General features: G+C 47.4%; 1 protein-coding gene across 1 annotated transcript; it reads left to right on the forward strand.

Annotated features, from left to right (window-relative positions):
• The first annotated feature begins 2,743 nt into the window (after positions 1-2,743).
• On the forward strand, positions 2,744-24,568 carry LOC115123140 (tissue alpha-L-fucosidase-like). Its single transcript, XM_065018060.1, has 9 exons — positions 2,744-3,388; positions 3,866-3,896; positions 4,194-4,303; positions 6,236-6,373; positions 6,620-6,725; positions 7,568-7,768; positions 18,786-18,976; positions 19,721-19,820; positions 21,518-24,568. Exons 1-9 carry the CDS (start codon positions 3,027-3,029, stop codon positions 21,647-21,649), a joined length of 1,371 nt encoding a protein of 456 aa, XP_064874132.1. The 5' UTR covers positions 2,744-3,026; the 3' UTR covers positions 21,650-24,568.
• The last annotated feature ends 313 nt before the right edge of the window (positions 24,569-24,881 follow it).

The raw sequence follows: 24,881 nt of genomic DNA on the forward strand, positions 1-24,881 counted from the left end.
TCTGTGAATTAATGATGTGTTTTGAATTACTGTTAGCATGTCTTTTAATGCTATTTCTTCTGTAGATCGACATTGGGAAGTTGGTCTCTATAGCTATTTTAAAAGTCCTTTATACCTGACTTATCACAATAAATAAAACAGTAGATCAACAATCAGTCTGCTTGTCTGCAAATCAATTATTTCTGGGATTTGTTTGTTGTTGTCTCAGATTCGGGAAGGATTTCCAGATGATTCAATAGACTAGAATGCTATTCTACACCTGTGCTGCAGTTCTAACGTTTTTCCCATGAGGCAGCTGGGCTGCCCCACTTTTGAAGGAAGCTTGGAATGAGATTAGCCGTGTGAATTTCATGGACCCCTTGGCACAACCCACCCCCAGGAAAATCGTACTGTTTTCAAGCAAATTTTCTGTTAATTCTATGTATTTGTTTTCCATGGCTTAGGCCAATGACCAGGGTGGAAAATAAACTATTAAAACCACAGGTCAGGTGTATACGGGAGGTCAGGTGTATACGGGAGGTCAGGGGGGTGACATTGCAACTGATTTTTTTAAACTTTTTTTTTTAGGGGGTTTGACACTTCTTTCAGACGGTAATTAAATGAGATGGAGAGACGGGCAAATGAAAAAAAATACATAAGTAGTAATGTTGGAAGCAGTGATTGATACATGTGCTCACGTGGAGTGCCGGGAGTGTTACTTAAACATGTTTTATTGGATGTTTCTTTAACTAGGCAAGTCGGTTAGGAAACTATTCTTATTTTCAATGCCGGCCAGTCTGCTTGTCCATAGACTGCAGTCCCCTTGTCCATAGACTGCAGTCCCGTTGTTCATAGACCGTAGTCCCCTTGTCCATAGACCGCAGTCTCCTTGTCCATAGACTGCAGGCTCCTTGTCCATAGACTGCAGTCTCCTTGTCCATAGACTGCAGTCCCCTTGTCCATAGACCGCAGTCTCCTTGTCCATAGACCGCAGTCCCCTTGTCCATAGACCGCAGTCTCCTTGTCCATAGACCGCAGTCTCCTTGTCCATAGACCGCAGTCTCCTTGTCCATAGACCGCAGTCTCCTTGTCCATAGACTGCAGTCTCCTTGTCCAGTCTCCTTGTCCATAGACCACAGTCTCCTTGTCCATAGACTGCAGTCCCCTTGTCCATAGACTGCAGTCCCCTTGTCCATAGACCGCAGTCTCCTTGTCCATAGACCGCAGTCTCCTTGTCCATAGACCGCAGTCTCCTTGTCCAGTCTCCTTGTCCATAGACCACAGTCTCCTTGTCCAGTCCCCTTGTCCATAGACCGCAGTCTCCTTGTCCATAGACCGCAGTCTCCTTGTCCATAGACTGCAGTCTCCTTGTCCATAGACCAGTCCCCTTGTCCATAGACCAGTCTGCTTGTCCATAGACCACAGTCCATGACTGTTTTCAAGGTAAGGACACAAACATTTAGTCATTTGGATGAACAGTCTCTTTAAAACAGGGCTGGAAGTAAACCCTGCTTGCTCTCCGGGACGGTAGCCCCCCTGATCCATGTTCCCCAAGTGCTATGTGTTTGAGAAATTAATAAATGTTTAATCACCCAACCTTCAAGAAAAATGTAATGAATATCAATATTCAGGTGGTTTATGATGGTTGAACATCCTAGCCATCATCTTACAAAATATGCTTTTTATGAGTATCCTGTCAACTGGCCTTTTTATGAGTATCCTGTCAACTGGCCTTTTTATGAGTATCCTGTCAACTGGCCTTTTTATGAGTATCCTGTCAACTGGCCTTTTTATGAGTATCCTGTCAACTGGCCTACCTGGTTTAAATAAAGGTGAAATTTAAAATTTTAAAAAGTGCATAATACTAAAATGTCTGATTATATCTGATTCCTGGAGCATTTCTTACCCAACCCGTTTATTTGTATGACTTATTCAAACCGGACCAGGAATGTCTAAAAAAAATAAAATACATAGCATTCATTTTCAAAGACACAAGTATCAGATTTAAAATCTGTTTCTCCACCGGCAACATTGGTAAATGGAATAATAAAACACGTTTGGAAAATAACAGCAGGGTTCTTGATGACAAGCACAGAAATTACCCTAAAATGTTAGCCCATTGTTAAGAATGAGAATTGTTCCATTGATCAGACTTTGTCTGAATGACAAGATTACTTAAATCTGCCCCTACACCCTAACCAACATTTTATTTATATATATATATATATATATATATTTTGTTTATAGAATCAAACGGACACTTTTCGGTTCACAATCTGTTTGACAGAATGATTTTCATAGTTACAAACTGCTAAAACAGACTGTAGGTTTGTCTGCTGCCTTTTCGTTGTCAACGGAGAATTGTAAATCACCAAAACAAAGGGACTAATGCAAGTGTGCATTAATGAATCGACTTTAGTCCATCCTGTCAAACGGCTTCATTCTGCAATAGACTCGTGGACGGGAGTAACAGCAACCTCATTCCGTTGACAACATTTTAGATAAAAACCGTGCTGCTCTTTATAACGTTTTATAAACTCAAGAGGAGCACAGTAATCCCTCTCCCTTCAACTCCACTATAATCCTGAGGGGAGGTTCTTTAAAACATATGCATCCAATCCCCTGGCTCCCTCACATAATCCGACCAATCACATGCGTCAATGTGCCGCGGTTGAGAGCGCGGTGACAAAACAGGGAAATGATAGAGATGTTAAATCGCTTTTCTCAAAACTCTACCCCGGAACAGGTTTCAACACAAGTCATATGACCACAGTCATGTGATAGTTTACGGACCAGTGTGATCTACATTTACTGCACATAACGAAATGGTAGTTTCCTCATAATGTTTTACAGTAGATTATGCCTGTAAACCGATATAAAACGTTGCGGGTTAGTTTGATTATTGATATAACCGCTTGTAGACGCAGCAGAAAGACCGCGCCGTCCCGTTTCGCCCGGAATAAACTCATAGAACAACTACTTACGTCTGATTATTCTATTAACATTGCAACCTTCACATTGATAACGCCTCCGTTTTTTGAACAGTGATGTTCGCTCAGGCAAACTGGGTATGTCTCGTGCTCGCCGCGTTGCTGATAGCAATACCAGCAAGCGGGACGCGATACCAAGCGAACTGGGAGAGTTTGGACGCAAGACCGCTTCCTACATGGTACGATGAAGCCAAATTCGGGATTTTCGTCCACTGGGGGGTGTTCTCAGTCCCCGGGTTCGAGAGCGAGTGGTTCTGGTGGCATTGGCAAGGCCAAAACCCACCTGATACGAAGTGTGTTAAATACATGCTGGATAACTACCCGCCCGGGTTCAGCTATCCAGATTTCGCGCCCCAGTTCCATGCCCAGTTCTTTGACCCGGATGACTGGGCTGACGTATTCGAGGCTTCCGGTGCAAAGTAAGTCTTATTCAGTTTGTATACCTATATATTTGTTTTATACCAATAGGCAACACAATCTGTAGTGATTTAAAACCCGAAGTAGGTATTGAACCAGCAACACTGCCAAGTTAAATAAAGGTTCAATCTTTTTTTTTATATAATAATAATAATAATAATAATAATGGGGAAAGTGCACTACCACAGTCTGACAGAGGCTGTAGTACAGTATTATGTAACGGATGTGAAACGGCTAGCTTAGTTAGCGGTGGTGCAGCGTTTCAATCGGTGACGTCACTTGCTCTGAGACCTTGAAGTAGTGGTTCCCACTTGCTCTGCAAAGGACTGCGGCTTTTGTGGAGCGATGGGTAACGATGCTTCGTGGGTGACTGTTGTTGATGTGTGCAGAGGGTCCCTGGTTCGCGCCCGGGTATGGGCGAGGGGACGGTCTAAAGTGATACTGTTACAATGGTCTTTACCTGTCCCACGTATCTCCAGGTATGTGGTTCTGACAGTATTACATCCTAAAGTTACTGTTACAATTACATCCTATAATTTAAAGGCTCACAGGTCTTTCCCCAGTCTTTACCTGTCCCACGTATCTCCAGGTATGTGGTTCTGACAGTATTACAGCCTATAATTTAAAGGCTCCGGGTCTTTCCCCAGTCTTTACCTGTCCCACGTATCTCCAGGTATGTGGTTCTGACAGTATTACATCCTATAATTTAAAGGCTACAGGTCTTTCCCCAGTCTTTACCTGTCCCACGTATCTCCAGGTATGTGGTTCTGACAGCATTACAGCCTATAATTTAAAGGCTACATGAAGGATCTTTACCTGGCCCACGTCCCAGGTATGTGGTTCTGGAACTGGAACTCTGTGGACACTGGACCACACAGAGACCTGGTGGGAGACCTGGCAGAGGCCGTGCGCAACAGGTAGGATAAACAAGGCACCCGATTGACAAACAGACAGAGAGAGAAGGGTTGAAGTTATCAATAGATGCTGATCTGAGGACAGTTTATTTTTTATTTTATTTTTGTGTGTGTGTGCATGTTTTCACCTCATTTTAATTGGATAATGTTACTGGTGGTTGGGGGGGTGTAACCCCTGCTCAGACTTTGCATGCATCAACCAATGGTTGCATGCCACGTCATCGTCCGTGCCGTTGGGCACCAGATTGCTGTAACAAAGTGATGTGCTTAGCTAATACGTAAAATACCTATCCAGGCGTTGAATGATATGCCGTGCTGTAATCTTAGCTAAGGCACCTAGAGAAGGGTTGAAACTGTATAGACACCGGTCTGTGTTCGGTTTTGTGTGGTACTGTCCTAGTTGTTATCGGGGTGGTTGTATGGGGAGATGTGCTGAAACAAATTGGGATTGAATTGGAAGACATCTCTATTTGTCATAGATGTATTTTATATAGGTGTTTATAATAAGCCTTGTAGCTGACAACAGAGGTAGTTCTGTATTCAATCAAATGTATTTCATAAAGCCTTTTTCAGCTGTCTCTTGACAGTTCCCTATCTCTCCCAGTATAAGGTGCTGTCTCTTGACAGTTCCCTATCCCTCCCAGTATAAGGTGCTGTCTCTTGACAGTTCCCTATCCCTCCCAGTATCAGGTGCTGTCTTTTGACAGTTCCCTATCCCTCCCAGTATCAGGTGCTGTCTCTTGACAGTTCCCTATCCCTCCCAGTATAAGGTGCTGTCTCTTGACAGTTCCCTATCCCTCCCAGTATAAGGTGCTGTCTCTTGACAGTTCCCTATCCCTCCCAGTATAAGGTGCTGTCTCTTGACAGTTCCCTATCCCTCCCAGTATAAGGTGCTGTCTCTTGACAGTTCCCTATCCCTCCCAGTATAAGGTGCTGTCTCTTGACAGTTCCCTATCTGTCCCAGTATAAGGTGCTGTCTCTTGACAGTTCCCTATCCCTCCCAGTATAAGGTGCTGTCTCTTGACAGTTCCCTATCCCTCCCAGTATAAGGTGCTGTCTCTTGACAGTTCCCTATCCCTCCCAGTATAAGGTGCTGTCTCTTGACAGTTCCCTATCCCTCCCAGTATAAGGTGCTGTCTCTTGACAGTTCCCTATCTCTCCCAGTATAAGGTGCTGTCTCTTGACAGTTCCCTATCCCTCCCAGTATAAGGTGCTGTCTCTTGACAGTTCCCTATCCCTCCCAGTATAAGGTGCTGTCTCTTGACAGTTCCCTATCTCTCCCAGTATAAGGTGCTGTCTCTGACAGTTCCCTATCTCTCCCAGTATAAGGTGCTGTCTCTTGACAGTTCCCTATCTCTCCCAGTATAAGGTGCTGTCTCTTGACAGTTCCCTATCTCTCCCAGTATAAGGTGCTGTCTCTTGACAGTTCCCTATCTCTCCCAGTATAAGGTGCTGTCTCTTGACAGTTCCCTATCTCTCCCAGTATAAGGTGCTGTCTCTTGACAGTTCCCTATCTGTCCCAGTATCAGCTGTTGTCTCTTGACAGTTCCCTATCTGTCCCAGTATCAGCTGCTGTCTCTTGACAGTTCCCTATCTCTCCCAGTATAAGGTGCTGTCTCTTGACAGTTCCCTATCTGTCGCAGTATCAGCTGCTGTCTCTTGACAGTTCCCTATCTCTCCCAGTATAAGGTGCTGTCTCTTGACAGTTCCCTATCTCTCCCAGTATAAGGTGCTGTCTCTTGACAGTTCCCTATCTGTCAGCTGCTGTCTCTTGACAGTTCCCTACCTGTCAGCTGCTGTCTCTTGACAGTTCCCTATCTGTCCCAGTATCAGCTGCTGTCTCTTGACAGTTCCCTACCTGTCAGCTGCTGTCTCTTGACAGTTCCCTATCCCTCCCAGTATCAGCTGTTGGTTTTTGTGTTTGTCTGTTCACAGGTCGCTGCACTATGGACTCTATAACTCCCTGTATGAATGGTTCAACCCCCTCTACCTTGCAGACAAGAAAAACAACTTCACAACACAGGACTTTGTCTTGAAAAAACTGCTGCCTGAGCTTTATGACATGGTCCTAAGGTAATTTAGGCCAGAATAGGTCTACTGTGGATACTAAAAAAAACATGTTTTTAATATATTTGTTATATTATTATGGCTGAGATGGAGGGAACAGTAGACTTACAACATAGTATATCTCCGTCATATATATGTAAAACAGGGCTGAAGGTCTTATAGCTGTGCTTAGATGACCATATATGACACAAACACAGCTTTTGTTCAGATACCCCTTCACCCATTCCCTCCCCGGTCTCTCCTGTGGTCCAGCTACAAGCCAGAGCTGATCTGGTCCGATGGGGACTGGGAAGCTCCTGACACCTACTGGAACTCAACAGAATTCCTGGCCTGGCTCTACAACGACAGTCCCGTTAAAGTGAGGACTTCCTACCCAACTGTGCAGACTAGGTCGTCCGCGTCCCATATGCAACCCTATTCTCCTACATAGGGAATAGGGTTCCATAGGGCTCTGGTCTAAAGTAGTGCACTATGTAGGGAATAGGGCTCTGGTCTAAAGTAGTGCACTATATAGGGAATAGGGCTCTGGTCTATAGTAGTGCACTATATAGGGAATAGGGTTCTGGTCTAAAGTAGTGCACTATATAGGGAATAGGGTTCTGGTCTAAAGTAGTGCACTATATAGGGAATAGGGTTCTGGTCTAAAGTAGTGCACTATATAGGGAATAGGGTTCTGGTCTAAAGTAGTGCACTATATAGGGAATAGGGTTCTGGTCTAAAGTAGTGCACTATATAGGGAATAGGGTTCCATAGGGCTCTGGTCTAAAGTAGTGCACTATGTAGGGAATAGGGTTCTGTTTGGAACGTTAAAGACCTATTCACTTCTAGGGTGGTGTTTTACCAAGTCTGGTCCTGGAGACCTACAGTAGTGGTGGCAGGTTTTCATTCCAACCCAGCACAAACTTCATTCAGCTAATCACGGCCTTGATGATGAGTTGAATCAGGTATTTTAGCGCTAGACTGTAAAACAAAGTCATGTACACCCTGTAATTTGCAGAGGTTACTGATATCCTGGACAAGGGACTGGGGAACAACAGATATATGTTCAGTCTATGGATGAATTTAAATGAATAACCACCGTGAAATATGTGTCTTATAGTGACCGAATCTGCCTCCTCTGATAAAGATACCGGTAAACTTTCTGTCTGTTCACTCGTTTGTCTCTGATTGGCTGTCATTTGTATCCCCCCCCCCCTCCAGGATGTGATTGTGACCAATGACAGGTGGGGGGCGGGGTGTTACTGTAAACACGGTGGCTACTATAACTGTGCAGACAAATACACCCCTGGGGAGCTGCCCAAACACAAGTGGGAGAAGTGTCAGTCTGTAGACACACAGTCCTGGGGTTACCGCAGGACCATGAGGCTCTCTGAACTGATGGACCTGCCCAGTATCATACAGGTGAGAGAGAACCCACTGATTCACCCCTGAACACTAGTCAGGTAACCTGCCCAGTATCATACAGGTGAGAGAGAACCCACTGATTCACCCCTGAACACTAGTCAGGTTACCTGCCCAGTATCATACAGGTGAGAGAGAACCCACTGATTCACCCCTGAACACTAGTCAGGTAACCTGCCCAGTATCATACAGGTGAGAGAGAACACACTGAACAACACTAGTCAGGTAACCTGCCCAGTATCATACAGGTGAGAGAGAACACACTGATTCACCCCTGAACACTAGTCAGGTAACCTGCCCAGTATCATACAGGTGAGAGAGAGAACACACTGATTCACCCCTGAACACTAGTCAGGTAACCTGCCCAGTATCATACAGGTGAGAGAGAACACACTGATTCACCCCTGAACACTAGTCAGGTAACCTGCCCAGTATCATACAGGTGAGAGAGAACCCACTGATTCACCCCTGAACACTAGTCAGGTAACCTGCCCAGTATCATACAGGTGAGAGAGAACCCACTGATTCACCCCTGAACACTAGTCAGGTAACCTGCCCAGTATCATACAGGTGAGAGAGAACACACTGATTCACCCCTGAACACTAGTCAGGTAACCTGCCCAGTATCATACAGGTGAGAGAGAACACACTGATTCACAACACTAGTCAGGTAACCTGCCCAGTATCATACAGGTGAGAGAGAGACACACTGATTCACCCCTGAACACTAGTCAGGTAACCTGCCCAGTATCATACAGGTGAGAGAGAACACACTGATTCACAACACTAGTCAGGTAACCTGCCCAGTATCATACAGGTGAGAGAGAACACACTGATTCACTCCCTGAACACTAGTCAGGTAACCTGCCCAGTATCATACAGGTGAGAGAGAACCCACTGATTCACCCCTGAACACTAGTCAGGTAACCTGCCCAGTATCATACAGGTGAGAGAGAACCCACTGATTCACCCCTGAACACTAGTCAGGTAACCTGCCCAGTATCATACAGGTGAGAGAGAACACACTGATTCACCCCTGAACACTAGTCAGGTAACCTGCCCAGTATCATACAGGTGAGAGAGAACCCACTGATTCACCACTAGTCAGGTAACCTGCCCAGTATCATACAGGTGAGAGAGAACCCACTGATTCACCCCTGAACACTAGTCAGGTAACCTGCCCAGTATCATACAGGTGAGAGAGAACCCACTGATTCACCCCTGAACACTAGTCAGGTAACCTGCAGTATCATACAGGTGAGAGAGAACCCACTGATTCACCCCTGAACACTAGTCAGGTAACCTGCCCAGTATCATACAGGTGAGAGAGAACACACTGATTCACCCCTGAACACTAGTCAGGTAACCTGCCCAGTATCGTACAGGTGAGAGAGAACACACTGATTCACCCCTGAACACTAGTCAGGTAACCTGCCCAGTATCGTACAGGTGAGAGAGAACCCACTGATTCACCCCTGAACACTAGTCAGGTAACCTGCCCAGTATCGTACAGGTGAGAGAGAACACACTGATTCACCCCTGTACACTAGTCAGGTAACCTGCCCAGTATCATACAGGTGAGAGAGAACACACTGATTCACCCCTGAACACTAGTCAGGTAACCTGCCCAGTATCATACAGGTGAGAGAGAACACACTGATTCACCCCTGAACACTAGTCAGGTAACCTGCCCAGTATCATACAGGTGAGAGAGAACACACTGATTCACCCCTGAACACTAGTCAGGTAACCTGCCCAGTATCACAGGTGAGAGAGAACACACTGATTCACCCCTGAACACTAGTCAAACCTGCCCAGTATCATACAGGTGAGAGAGAACCCACTGATTCACCCCTGAACACTAGTCAGGTAACCTGCCCAGTATCATACAGGTGAGAGAGAACCCACTGATTCACCCCTGAACACTAGTCAGGTAACCTGCCCAGTATCATACAGGTGAGAGAGAACCCACTGATTCACCCCTGAACACTAGTCAGGTAACCTGCCCAGTATCATACAGGTGAGAGAGAACACACTGATTCACCCCTGAACACTAGTCAGGTAACCTGCCCAGTATCATACAGGTGAGAGAGATTCACCCACACTGTCAGGTAACCTCCCACATACAGGTGAGAGAGAACCACTGATTCACACACTAGTCAGGTAACCTGCCCAGTATCATACAGGTGAGAGAGAACACACTGATTCACCACTAGTCAGGTAACCTGAGTATCATACAGGTGAGAGAGAACCCCTGATTCACAACACTAGTCAGGTAACCTGCCCAGTATCATACAGGTGAGAGAGAACCCACTGATTCACCCCTGAACACTAGTCAGGTAACCTGCCCAGTATCATACAGGTGAGAGAGAACCCACTGATTCACCCTGAACACTAGTCAGGTAACCTGCCCAGTATCATACAGGTGAGAGAGAACACACTGATTCACCCCTGAACACTAGTCAGGTAACCTGCCCAGTATCATACAGGTGAGAGAGAACACACTGATTCACCCCTGAACACTAGTCAGGTAACCTGCCCAGTATCATACAGGTGAGAGAGAACCCACTGATTCACCCCTGAACACTAGTCAGGTTACAGTATCATACAGGTGAGAGAGAACCCACTGATTCATCACTACAGTATCATACAGGTGAGAGAGAACCCACTGATTCACCCCTGAACACTAGTCAGAACATACAGGTGAGAGAGAACCCAGTTCAGAACACTAGTCAGGTAACCTGCCCAGTATCATACAGGTGAGAGAGAACACACTGATTCACCCCTGAACACTAGTCAGGTAACCTGCCCAGTATCATACAGGTGAGAGAGAACCCACTGATTCACCCTGAACACTAGTCAGGTAACCTGCCCAGTATCATACAGGTGAGAGAGAACACACTGATTCACCCCTGAACACTAGTCAGGTAACCTGCCCAGTATCATACAGGTGAGAGAGAACACACTGATTCACCCCTGAACACTAGTCAGGTAACCTGCCCAGTATCATACAGGTGAGAGAGAACACACTGATTCACCCCTGAACACTAGTCAGGTAACCTGCCCAGTATCATACAGGTGAGAGAGAACACACTGATTCACCCCTGAACACTAGTCAGGTAACCTGCCCAGTATCATACAGGTGAGAGAGAACACACTGATTCACCCTGAACACTAGTCAGGTAACCTGCCCAGTATCATACAGGTGAGAGAGAACCCACTGATTCACCCCTGAACACTAGTCAGGTAACCTGCCCAGTATCATACAGGTGAGAGAGAACCCACTGATTCACCCCTGAACACTAGTCAGGTAACCTGCCCAGTATCATACAGGTGAGAGAGAACCCACTGATTCACCCCTGAACACTAGTCAGGTAACCTGCCCAGTATCATACAGGTGAGAGAGAACACACTGATTCACCCCTGAACACTAGTCAGGTAACCTGCCCAGTATCATACAGGTGAGAGAGAACACACTGATTCACCCCTGAACACTAGTCAGGTAACCTGCCCAGTATCATACAGGTGAGAGAGAACCCACTGATTCACCCCTGAACACTAGTCAGGTTACCTGCCCAGTATCATACAGGTGAGAGAGAACCCACTGATTCACCCCTGAACACTAGTCAGGTTACCTGCCCAGTATCATACAGGTGAGAGAGAACCCACTGATTCACAACACTAGTCAGGTTACCTGCCCAGTATCATACAGGTGAGAGAGAACCCACTGATTCACCCCTGAACACTAGTCAGGTAACCTGCCCAGTGTCACAGGTGAGAGAGAACACACTGATTCACCCCTGAACACTAGTCAGGTAACCTGCCCAGTATCATACAGGTGAGAGAGAACCCACTGATTCACCCCTGAACACTAGTCAGGTAACCTGCCCAGTATCATACAGGTGAGAGAGAACACACTGATTCACCCCTGAACACTAGTCAGGTAACCTGCCCAGTATCATACAGGTGAGAGAGAACCCACTGATTCACCCCTGAACACTAGTCAGGTAACCTGCCCAGTATCATACAGGTGAGAGAGAACACACTGATTCACCCCTGAACACTAGTCAGGTAACCTGCCCAGTATCATACAGGTGAGAGAGAACCCACTGATTCACCCCTGAACACTAGTCAGGTAACCTGCCCAGTATCATAGAAGTGAGAGAGAACCCACTGATTCACCCCTGAACACTAGTCAGGTAACCTGCCCAGTATCATACAGGTGAGAGAGAACACACTGATTCACCCCTGAACACTAGTCAGGTAACCTGCCCAGTATCATACAGGTGAGAGAGAACCACTGATTCACCCCTGAACACTAGTCAGGTAACCTGCCCAGTATCATACAGGTGAGAGAGAACACACTGATTCACCCCTGAACACTAGTCAGGTAACCTGCCCAGTATCATACAGGTGAGAGAGAACACACTGATTCACCCCTGAACACTAGTCAGGTAACCTGCCCAGTATCATACAGGTGAGAGAGAACCCACTGATTCACCCCTGAACACTAGTCAGGTAACCTGCCCAGTATCATACAGGTGAGAGAGAACCCACTGATTCACCACTAGTCAGGTAACCTGCCCAGTATCATACAGGTGAGAGAGAACCCACTGATTCACCCCTGAACACTAGTCAGGTAACCTGCCCAGTATCATACAGGTGAGAGAGAACACACTGATTCACCCCTGAACACTAGTCAGGTAACCTGCCCAGTATCATACAGGTGAGAGAGAACACACTGATTCACCCCTGAACACTAGTCAGGTAACCTGCCCAGTATCATACAGGTGAGAGAGAACCCACTGATTCACCCCTGAACACTAGTCAGGTTACCTGCCCAGTATCATACAGGTGAGAGAGAACCCACTGATTCACCCCTGAACACTAGTCAGGTTACCTGCCCAGTATCATACAGGTGAGAGAGAACCCACTGATTCACCCCTGAACACTAGTCAGGTTACCTTATCATACAGGTGAGAGAGAACCCACTGATTCACCCCTGAACACTAGTCAGGTAACCTGCCCAGTATCATACAGGTGAGAGAGAACCCACTGATTCACCCCTGAACACTAGTCAGGTAACCTGCCCAGTATCATACAGGTTGATTCACCCCTGAACACTAGTCAGGTAACCTGCCCAGTATCATACAGGTGAGAGAGAACACACTGATTCACCCCTGAACACTAGTCAGGTTACCTGCCCAGTATCATACAGGTGAGCGAGAACACACTGATTCACCCCTGAACACTAGTCAGGTAACCTGCCCAGTATCATACAGGTGAGAGAGAACCCACTGATTCACCCCTGAACACTAGTCAGGTAACCTGCCCAGTATCATACAGGTGAGAGAGAACCCACTGATTCACCCCTGAACACTAGTCAGGTAACCTGCCCAGTATCATACAGGTGAGAGAGAACCCACTGATTCATCCCTGAACACTAGTCAGGTAACCTGCCCAGTATCATACAGGTGAGAGAGAACACACTGATTCACCCCTGAACACTAGTCAGGTAACCTGCCCAGTATCATACAGGTGAGAGAGAACACACTGATTCACCCCTGAACACTAGTCAGGTTACCTGCCCAGTATCATACAGGTGAGCGAGAACACACTGATTCACCCCTGAACACTAGTCAGGTAACCTGCCCAGTATCATACAGGTGAGAGAGAACCCACTGATTCACCCCTGAACACTAGTCAGGTAACCTGCCCAGTATCATACAGGTGAGAGAGAACCCACTGATTCACCCCTGAACACTAGTCAGGTAACCTGCCCAGTATCATACAGGTGAGAGAGAACCCACTGATTCACCCCTGAACACTAGTCAGGTAACCTGCCCAGTATCATACAGGTGAGAGAGAACACACTGATTCACCCCTGAACACTAGTCAGGTAACCTGCCCAGTATCATACAGGTGAGAGAGAACACACTGATTCACCCCTGAACACTAGTCAGGTAACCTGCCCAGTATCATACAGGTGAGAGAGAACCCACTGATTCACCCCTGAACACTAGTCAGGTTACCTGCCCAGTATCATACAGGTGAGAGAGAACCCACTGATTCACCCCTGAACACTAGTCAGGTTACCTGCCCAGTATCATACAGGTGAGAGAGAACCCACTGATTCACCCCTGAACACTAGTCAGGTTACCTGCCCAGTATCATACAGGTGAGAGAGAACCCACTGATTCACCCCTGAACACTAGTCAGGTAACCTGCCCAGTATCATACAGGTGAGCGAGAACACACTGATTCACCCCTGAACACTAGTCAGGTGACCTGCCCAGTATCATACAGGTGAGAGAGAACCCACTGATTCACCCCTGAACACTAGTCAGGTAACCTGCCCAGTATCATACAGGTGAGAGAGAACACACTGATTCACCCCTGAACACTAGTCAGGTAACCTGCCCAGTATCATACAGGTGAGAGAGAACCCACTGATTCACCCCTGAACACTAGTCAGGTTACCTGCCCAGTATCATACAGGTGAGAGAGAACCCACTGATTCACCCCTGAACACTAGTCAGGTTACCTGCCCAGTATCATACAGGTGAGAGAGAACCCACTGATTCACCCCTGAACACTAGTCAGGTTACCTGCCCAGTATCATACAGGTGAGAGAGAACCCACTGATTCACCCCTGAACACTAGTCAGGTAACCTGCCCAGTATCATACAGGTGAGCGAGAACACACTGATTCACCCCTGAACACTAGTCAGGTGACCTGCCCAGTATCATACAGGTGAGAGAGAACCCACTGATTCACCCCTGAACACTAGTCAGGTAACCTGCCCAGTGTCATACAGGTGAGAGAACACACTGATTCACCCCTGAACACTAGTCAGGTGAACCTGCCCAGTATCATACAGGTGAGAGAGAACCCACTGATTCACCCCTGAACACTAGTCAGGTAACCTGCCCAGTATCATACAGGTGAGAGAGAACCCACTGATTCACCCCTGAACACTAGTCAGGTAACACCAGAGAATATGAACGTCATCTGTTACTAGTAAATTATTGATTTCATGAACCTTGTTTCTAAAGCTACATAAGTTAACGTGGGCTATTATTAGCACTTTATTTTTTTTAGGGAGACATAAATTTAGGTGACTTACATTTTGTCTACCATCGCCCCTGGTGTAATGTCATAATGCTTAAGCAAATGTACAACTCTGGTTCACAACGGTAGGGACTAGCTGAGCTGGGCTCGGGTCATTGATAAGTCCTTGTCTGAACGCAGCCTTATATAATGCTGATGAGAGGATCCAGGAACCCAAATGATTTGTGTGGATCCCATCCTCTTTATAAAACGAGCTGTCAGTAAATGTTTTCACCCACAGAGCTGCAATAGTCTGTTATGGAGGGATAACAGTCTGCTGAACCAGTCAATGCCATCGTTTAGGGAGAGCACAGGGACAGATATTATGGGATGTTTGGTATCAAGCAGAGACTCAAATCAGTTCTGTAATTCCCATCTTCAGTACACCTGGTAGTAACTACTATAGACGGTACACCTGGTAGTAACTAGTATAGACGGGACACCTGGTGGGAACTAGTATAGACGGGACACCTGGTAGTAACTAGTATAGACGGGACACCTGGTAGTAACTAGTATAGACGGGGCACCTGGTAGTAACTAGTATAGACGGGACACCTGGTAGTAACTAGTATAGACGGGACACCTGGTAGGAACTAGTATAGACGGGACACCTGGTAGTAACTAGTATAGACGGGACACCTGGTGGGAACTAGTATAGACGGGACACCTGGTAGTAACTAGTATAGACGGGACACCTGGTGGGAACTAGTATAGACGGGACACCTGGTAGTAACTAGTATAGACGGGACACCTGGTAGTAACTAGTATAGACGGGACACCTGGTAGTAACTAGTATAGACGGGACACCTGGTAGTAACTAGTATAGACGGGACACCTGGTGGTAGGTAGTAACTAGTATAGACGGGTCACCTGGTAGTAACTAGTATAGACGGGACACCTGGTAGTAACTAGTATAGACGGGACACCTGGTGGGAACTAGTATAGACGGGACACCTGGTAGTAACTAGTATAGACGGGACACCTGGTAGTAACTAGTATAGACGGGACACCTGGTAGTAACTAGTATAGACGGGACACCTGGTAGTAACTAGTATAGACGGGACACCTGGTAGTAACTAGTATAGACGGGACACCTGGTAGTAACTAGTATAGACGGGTCACCTGGTAGTAACTAGTATAGACGGGACACCTGGTAGTAACTAGTATAGACGGGACACCTGGTGGGAACTAGTATAGACGGGACACCTGGTAACTAGTAAGACTACACCTGTAACTAGTATAGACGGGGCACCTGGTGGGAACTAGTATAGACGGGACACCTGGTAGTTACTAGTATAGACGGGACACCTGGTGGGAACTAGTATAGACGGGACACCTGGTGGGAACTAGTATAGACGGGACACCTGGTGGGAACTAGTATAGACGGGACACCTGGTGGGAACTAGTATAGACGGGACACCTGGTGGGAACTAGTATACTGGTGGGAACTAGTATAGACGGGACACCTGGTGGGAACTAGTATAGACACCTGGGGAACTAGTATAGACGGGACACCTGGTGGGAACTAGTATAGACGGGACACCTGGTGGGAACTAGTATAGACGGGACACCTGGTGGGAACTAGTATAGACGGGACACCTGGTGGGAACTAGTATAGACGGGACACCTGGTGGGAACTAGTATAGACGGGACACCTGGTGGGAACTAGTATAGACGGGACACCTGGTGGGAACTAGTATAGACGGGACACCTGGTGGTAACTAGTATAGACGGGACACCTGGTGGTAACTAGTATAGACGGGACACCTGGTGGTAACTAGTATAGACGGGACACCTGGTGGTAACTAGTATAGACGGGTCACCTGGTAGTAACTAGTATAGACGGGACACCTGGTGGTAATTCGTCGGGTCATGAACTCCACAATGTGTCAAAACCGTTCCCATGTTGACTCAAATATCCCACAGTTGTCTTAATTAAAATAAATCCTGTTGGTACTAGGGGGCAGTATTTTCATTTTTGGAAAAAAAACGTTCCCATTTTAAATGGGATATTTTGTCAGGACAAGATGCTAGAATATGCATATAATTGACAGCTTCAGATAGAAAACACTCTAAAGTTTCCAAAACTGTAAAGATATTGTCTGTGAGTATAACAGAACTGATGTTGCAGGCGAAAGCCTGAGAAAAATCCAATCCGGAAGTGCCCCAGGTTTTGAAAGCGCTGCGTTCCAATCAGTCCCTATTCAGCTGTGAATGTGCTATCAACGAGCTTACGCTTTCTACGTATTCCCCAAGGTGTCTACAGCATTGTGACGTAGTTTTACGCATTTATGTTGAAGAATAGCCGTAGGCGGCCACATTGCGTAAGTGGTCACATGGTGGCTCCGAGAGAGATTCTCGCGTAAATACAGAGGTAGCCATTACTCCAATCGGTCCTACTGAAGAACTAATAGTCCCGAAGGATATATTATCAAATAGATAGGAGGATTGATTATAAACAACGTTTGCCATGTTTCTGTCGATATTATGGAGCTAATTTGGAATATTTTTCTAAAATAATATTTTGGGAAAAAATGAACTTTGGCTATTTATCCAGTAGGTGTCTCATGAGTGAAAACATCCGAAGTTCATCAAAGGTAAACGATTTAATTTGATTGCTTTTCTGATTTCCGTGACAAGATTGCCTGTTGCTAGCAAGGCATAATACTATGCTAGGCTATCGATAAACTTACACAAATGCTTGTCTAGCTTTGGCTGTAAAGCATATTTTGAAAATATGAGATGACAGGGTGATTAACAAAAGGCTAAGCTGTGTTCCAATGTGATTTTCATGAATAGGAATATTTTCTAGGGATATTTATGTCCGTTGCGTTATGCTAATTAGTTTCAGGCGATGATTACGCTCCCGCTTGCGGGTTTGGGAGTCACGAAAAGTTGGCTGGTTGTCCTTTGGTTGGTGGACCATTCTTGATACCCACGGAAAACGGTGGAGTGTGAAAAACCCAGCAGCGTTGCAGTTCTTGACACAAACGGGTGCGCCTGGCACCTACTACCATACCCTGTTCAAAAGGCACTTAAATATTTAGTCTTGCCCATTCGCCCTCTGAATAGCACACAGACACATTCATGCCTCAACTGTCTCAAGGCTTAAAACTCCTTCTTCAATCTGTCTCCTCCCCTTCATCTACATGTCTCCTCCCCTTCATCTACATGTCTCCTCCCCTTCATCTACATGTCTCCTCCCCTTCATCTACATGTCTCCTCCCCATACATCTACATCTCTCCTCCCCCTACATCTACATGTCTCCTCCCCTACATGTCTCCTCCCCATGTCTCCTCCCCCTACATCTACATGTCTCCTCCCCTACATGTCTCTGTCTCTCCCTACATCTACATGTCTCCTCCCCTACATGTCTCCTCCCCTACATCTACATGTCTCCTCCCCTTCATCTACATGTCTCCTCCCCTTCATCTACATGTCTCCTCCCCTACATGTCTCCTCCCCTACATCTACATGTCTCCTCCCCTACATGTCTCCTCCCCTACATCTACATGTCTCCTCCCCTTCATCTACATGTCTCCTCCCCTTCATCTACATGTCTCCTCCCCTTCATCTACATGTCTCCTCCCCTTCATCTACATGTCTCCTCCCCTTCATCGCCTCCCCTTCATCTACATGTCTCCTCCCCCTTCATCTACATGTCTCCTCCCCTTCATCTACACTGATTGAAGTGAATTTAACAGGTGACATCAATAAGGGATCATAGATTTCACCTGGTCAGTCTGTCATGGAAGGAGCAGGTGTTCATCATGTTTTGTCCGTTCTGTTGCAGTGATTTAGATTAGAAATGAGAGGCCTAATGTCAGTGGAACATCTACATACATATGCCTTGCAGTCTGTCTGGGCCGACTGCATGTTCTGACCCTCCTTGTTCTCCTCTCCAGGACCTTGTCCAAACAGTGGCCATGGGGGGTAACTACCTGCTGAATGTGGGTCCTACCCCCGACGGCATGATCCCCCCAGTGTTTGAGGAGAGGCTGAGGGGCATCGGGGCCTGGCTGGAGGTCAACGGAGAGGCCATCTACTCCTCCAAACCCTGGAGGCTCCAGACTGAGAATGCCACCGTACCTGTCTGGTAGGAGAGAGAGAGGGAGGTGATGGGGGTTCTAGTGGTGTTTGTTAAGGAATGGAGGGGATACAAGTGGATGCAGGGTTTTGTTTCAGCCTGGCATTAACACATCTGATTCACTGATTCCCTCTCTCTCTCTCTCTCGCTCCCTTCATCCTTCTCTCTCTCCCCGCTCTCTCTCTCTCGTTCCCCCTCTCTCTCTCGTTCCCCCTCTCTCTCTCGTTCCCCCTCTCTCTCTCCCCTCTCTCTCTCGTTCTCCCCCTCTCTCCCTCTCTCTCTCGTTCTCCCCTCTCTCTCTCGTTCTCCCCTCTCTCTCTCGTTCCCCCTCTCTCTCTCTCCCTCTCTCTCGTTCTCCCCTCTCTCTCTCGTTCTCCCCTCTCTCTCTCCCCTCTCTCTCGTTCTCCCTTCTCTCTCGTTCTCCCCTCTCTCTCTCCCTCTCTCTCTCTCTCTCTCGTTCTCCCCTCTCTCGTTCTCCCCTCTCTCTTTCCCCCTCTCTCTCCCCCTCTCTCTCTCCCTCTCTCTCTCTCCCCTCTCCCTTCCCCCTTTCTCTCTCCCCTCCCCCTCTCTCTCTCCTCTCGTTCCCCCTCTCTCTCTCTCTTCCCCCTCTCTCTCCCCTCTCCTCCTCTCTCTCTCCCCCTCTCTCTCTCTCTCCTCTCTCTCTCTCCTCTCTCTCTCTCTCCTCTCGTTCTCCCCTCTCTCTCTCTCGTTCCCCCCTCTCTCTCTCGTTCCCCCCTTTCTCTCTTGTTGTAGGTACACCTCCAAATACTCCAGTGTGTTTGCTGTCTTCATGACGAAACCCACTGTGTACACATTCCACCTGTCTGAACCTATCACAGCAGAGAGCACCACGGTGAGTGGAGTTGAACCTATTACAGTAGAGAGCACCACGATGAGTGGAGTTGAACCTATCGCAGCAGAGAGCACCACGGTGCCCTGCTCTCCCTCACTTCTCTCCTCTTCTCTCCCCTGCTCTCCCTCACTTCTCTCCTCTTCTCTCCCCTGCTCTCCCTCACTTCTCTCCCCTGCTCTCCCTCTCTTCTCTCCCCTGCTCTCCCTCTCTTCTCTCCCCTGCTCTCCCTCTCTTCTCTCCCTCCTCTCCCCTTCTCTTCTCTCCCTCCTCTCCCCTTCTCTTCTCTCCCTCCTCTCCCCTTCTCTCCTCTCCCTCTCTCCTCTCCCCTCCTCTCTCCTCCTCTCCCTGCTCCCCTTCTCTCCTCTCCCCTGCTCTCCCTCACTTCGCTCCCCTGCTCTCCTTCTCTCCCCTTCTCTCCCCTGCTCTCCCTCTCCCCTGCTCCCCTGCTCTCCTTCTCTCCCCTGCTCTCCCTCTCTTCTCTCCCCTGCTCTCCCTCTCCCCTGCTCTCCCTCTCTCCCCTGCTCTCCCTCTCTCCCCTGCTTCCCTCTCTCCCCTGCTCTCCCTCTCTTCCCTGCTCTCCCTCTCTTCTCTCCCCTGCTCTCCCTCTCCCCTTCTCTCCCTCTCTCCGCTCTCCTTCTCTCCGCTCTCCTTCTCTCCTCTCCCCTGCTCTCCCTCTCTCCCCTGCTCTCCCTCTCTCCCCTGCTCTCCCTCTCTTCTCTCCCCTGCTCTCCCTCTCCCTCTCTCCCCTGCTCTCCCTCTCCCCCTGCTCTCCCTCTCTCCCCTGCTCTCCCTCTCTCCCCTGCTCTCCCTCTCTTCTCTCCTGCTCTCCTTCTCTCCCTTGCTCTCCTTCTCTCCCTCCTCTCTCCTGCTCTCCCTCCCTTCTCTCCCTTCTCTCCCTCTCTCCCCTGCTCTCCCTCTCTCCCCTGCTCTCCTTCTCTGCTCTCCTGCTCTCCTTCTCTCCCCTGCTCTCCCTCTCTCCCCTGCTCTCCCTCTCTCCCCTGCTCTCCCTCTCTCCCCTGCTCTCCTTCTCTGCTCTCCTGCTCTCCTTCTCTCCCCTGCTCTCCTTCTCTCCCCTGCTCTCCCTCACTTCTCTCCCCTGCTCTCCCTCACTTCTCTCCTCTGCTCTCCCTCTCTTCTCTCCTCTCCCTCTCTTCTCTCCTCTCCCTCTGCTCTTCCCTGCTCTCCTTCTCTCCCTCTCCTCTCCCCTGCTCTCCCTCTCTTCTCTCCCTCTGCTCTCCTTCTCTCTCCTTCTCTCTCCTTCTCTCTCCTTCTCTCCCCTGCTCTCCTTCTCTCCCCTGCTCTCCCTCACTTCTCTCCTCTGCTCTCCCTCACTTCTCTCCCTCTTTCCCCTGCTCTCCCTCTTCTCTCCCTCCTCTCTCCTGCTCTCCTTCTCTCTCCTTCTCTCCCCTGCTCTCCTCTCCCCTGTTCTCCCTCACTTCTCTCCTCTTCTCTCCCCTGCTCTCCTTATCTCCTCTGCTCTCCCTCACTTCTCTCCTCTGCTCTCCCTCTCTTCTCTCCCTCCTCTCTCCTGCTCTCCTGCTCTCCTTCTCTCTCTCCTTCTCTCCCCTGCTCTGCTCTCCCTCACTTCTCTCCTCTTCTCTCCCCTGCTCTCCTCTCCCCTGCTCTCCCTCACTTCTCTCCTCTTCTCTCCCCTGCTCTCCCTCTCTGCTCTCCCTCTCTGTTCTCCCCTCTCCCAGGTGACATTATTGGGGAACCTAGAGCCTCTGAGATGGGCTCCTCTTCACCCCCGGGGTCTGATCATCCTCCTTCCTGAGTTACCCCCAACCCCGGCCCAGGCCTGGATCCTCAAACTGGATGGGGTCAAGTGATCTGGGGTGATAACCAGCCTCCTGAATAGGCCTTTAGCTACTGGTGAGCAGTGAAGGTACTCCAGGAGACTAGTTGGAATGAAATTAATACATTTACATTTTAAAATGTTGGAAGATTTTTAGAATGACCCCAGAATGAGTGTGATGTGACATTAGTTGGGCTAACTTTGTGTAATTGGCGCCATATATTCAATGATCGAATATAATTCAATGATTCATTTGGGGTGGCAGCGTAGCCTAGTGGTTAGAGCGTTGGACATGTAACCGAAAGGTTGCTAGATTGAATCCCCTGGGCTGACAAGGTAAAAATCTGTCGTTCTGCCCCCTGAACAAGGCAGTTAACCCACTGTTCCCCGATAGGCCGTCATTGTGAAGAGGAATGTGTTCTCAACCGACTTGCCTCGTTAAATAAAGGTAAAATAAACAATTCTGCGGAACCATTGTAAAGAATTCAGAACCATTGTAAAGAATTCAGAACCATTGTAAAGAATTCAGAACCATTGTAAAGAATTCAGAACCATTGTAAAGAATTCGGAACCATTGTAAAGAATTCGGAACCATTGTAAAGAATTCGGAACCATTGTAAAGAATTCAGAACCATTGTAAAGAATTCGGAACCATTGTAAAGAATTCAGAACCATTGTAAAGAATTCAGAACCATTGTAAAGAATTCAGAACCATTGTAAAGAATTCGGAACCATTGTAAAGAATTCAGAACCATTGTAAAGAATTCAGAACCTCTGGGAGAAGCTTTATGGAACAAACAAGTTGAATCAACTTAGCTTTGGAGAAAGGAGAAAAGCTTCCTGTGATTTTTTGTATTTTGTTTCTACGCTTTTTGTGTTTGAGTTAGACTCTGGTGTTTATTGCTCTCCAGGTGATTTGATTTGGAATGTTTTTTTTATTCATTTGGACGGAATCATTTCAGAAAGTTTTCAGACCCCTTCCCTTTTTCCACAATTGATTAAATACATTTACTTACTATAATACTCTATAATGACGAAGCGAAAAAAAGGTTAGACATTTTCGCAAATGTATTGAAATGGAAAACAGAAATACCTTATAATTATTCAGACCCTTTGCTATGAGACTCTAAATTGATCTCAGGTGCACCCTGTTTCCATTGATCATCCTTGAGATGTTTCTACAACTTGACTAGAGTCCACCTGTGGTAAATTAAACTGATTGGACATGATTTGGAAAGGCACACACCTGTCTATATAAGGTCCCACAGTTGACAGTACACTTCAGAGCAAAAACCAAGTCATGAGGTCGAAGGAATTGTCCATCGAGCTCTGAGAAAGGATTGTGTATTGAGGTGCTGATCCGGGGAAGGGTTACATAACATTCTGCAGCATTGAAGGCCCCCAAGAACGCAGTGGCCTCCATCATTCTGCAGCATTGAAGGTCCCCAAGAACACAGTGGCCTCCATCATTCTGCAGCATTGAAGGTCCCCAAGAACACAGTGGCCTCCATCATTCTGCAGCATTGAAGGCCCCCAAGAACGCAGTGGCCTCCATCATTCTGCAGCATTGAAGGTCCCCAAGAACGCAGTGGCCTCCATCATTCTGCAGCATTGAAGGTCCCCAAGAACACAGTGGCCTCCATCATTCTGCAGCATTGAAGGCCCCCAAGAACGCAGTGGCCTCCATCATTCTGCAGCATTGAAGGTCCCCAAGAACACAGTGGCCTCCATCATTCTGCAGCATTGAAGGTCCCCAAGAACACAGTGACCTCCATCATTCTGCAGCATTGAAGGCCCCCAAGAACACAGTGGCCTCCATCATTCTTAAATGGAAGAAGTTTGGAATGACCAAGACACTTCCTAGAGCTGGCCGCCGGGCCAAACTGACCAATCGGAGGAGAAGGGCCTTGGTCAGGGAGGTGACCAACAACCTGATGGTCACTCTGACAGAGCTCCAGAGCTCCTCTGTGGAGATGGGAGAACATTCCAGAAGGACAACCATCTCTGCAGCACTCCACCAATCAGGCCTTTATGGGAGAGTGGCCAGACGGAAGCAACTCCTCAGTAAAAGAAACATCACAGCCCACTTGGAGCTCACTTTGCCATAAGACACCTAAAAGACACCTAAAGACTCTCAGAATCAAGATTCTCTGGTCTGATGAAACCAAGATTGAACTCTTTGGCCTGAATGCCAAGGGACATGTCTGGAGGAAACCTGGCACCATCCCTACGGTGAAGCATGGTGGTGGCAGCATCATGCCGTGGGGATGTTTTTCAGCAGCAGGAACTCGGAGATTAGTCAGGATCGAGGGAAAGATGAACGGAGCAAAGTACAGAGAGATCCTTGATGAAAACCTGCTCCAGGGCGCTCAGGACCTCAGACTGAGGCGAAACTTCACCTTCCAACAGGACAACGACCCTAAGCACACAGCCAAGACAACGCAGGAGTGGCTTCGGGACAAGTCTCTGAATGTCTTTAAGTGGCCCATCCAGAGCCCAGACTTGAACCCGATCTCTGGGGAGACCTGAAAATAGCTGTGCAGTGACGCTCCCCATCCAACATGATAGAGCTTGAGAAGATCTGCAGAGAAGAATGGGAGAAATTGAGAAAATCCCCAAATACAGGTGTGCCAAGCTTGTAGCATCCTACCCAAAAGTACTGAGTAAAGTAAAGGGTCTGAATACTTATGTAAATGTGATAGTTTTAAACATTTTAGGCATTTGTAAAAATGTCGTTATTGGTTGTGTGTAGATTGAGGGGGAGGAAAAAACAATTGAATCATTTTTAGAATGAAGCTGTAATGTAACAAAATGTAACTTTCTGAAAGTTCTGATGAAGATTTATTTGTGTCTGTCGAGCTTCTGTTTAAAGATGATGATGATGATGATGATGATGGAGGTGGGAAAAAAAAATGTATTTTGTAATTAATTATAAATAAATAATAATAAATAATTATTTTGTATGTTTTTTTTATGACTGAATAAAGAAATAGTTGATTAACTGAAGTGCAGGAGACAAAAAGGAATGTTTGTTTAAATGATAATCAAAACTCACACTCCTTTTTTTACAATTGAACAAACCTGTTTAGTCTGAGGAGTCATTTGTCGTGAACCCAACCGAGCGATTAGTAAGTTTCCCTGCATTAAAGTCTCTAGGAGCGCCACCTTTATCCCAGGGGATAGTTTGTTCTGATGATTGACAACTGCTAGATACTGGATGTGTTTACAGGGCCTTGAAAAAGTATTCCCTTGGCGTTTTTCCTGTT

This window comes from Oncorhynchus nerka, linkage group LG4 (genome assembly GCF_034236695.1).
Source record: "Oncorhynchus nerka isolate Pitt River linkage group LG4, Oner_Uvic_2.0, whole genome shotgun sequence".
Lineage (NCBI taxonomy): Eukaryota > Metazoa > Chordata > Actinopteri > Salmoniformes > Salmonidae > Oncorhynchus > Oncorhynchus nerka.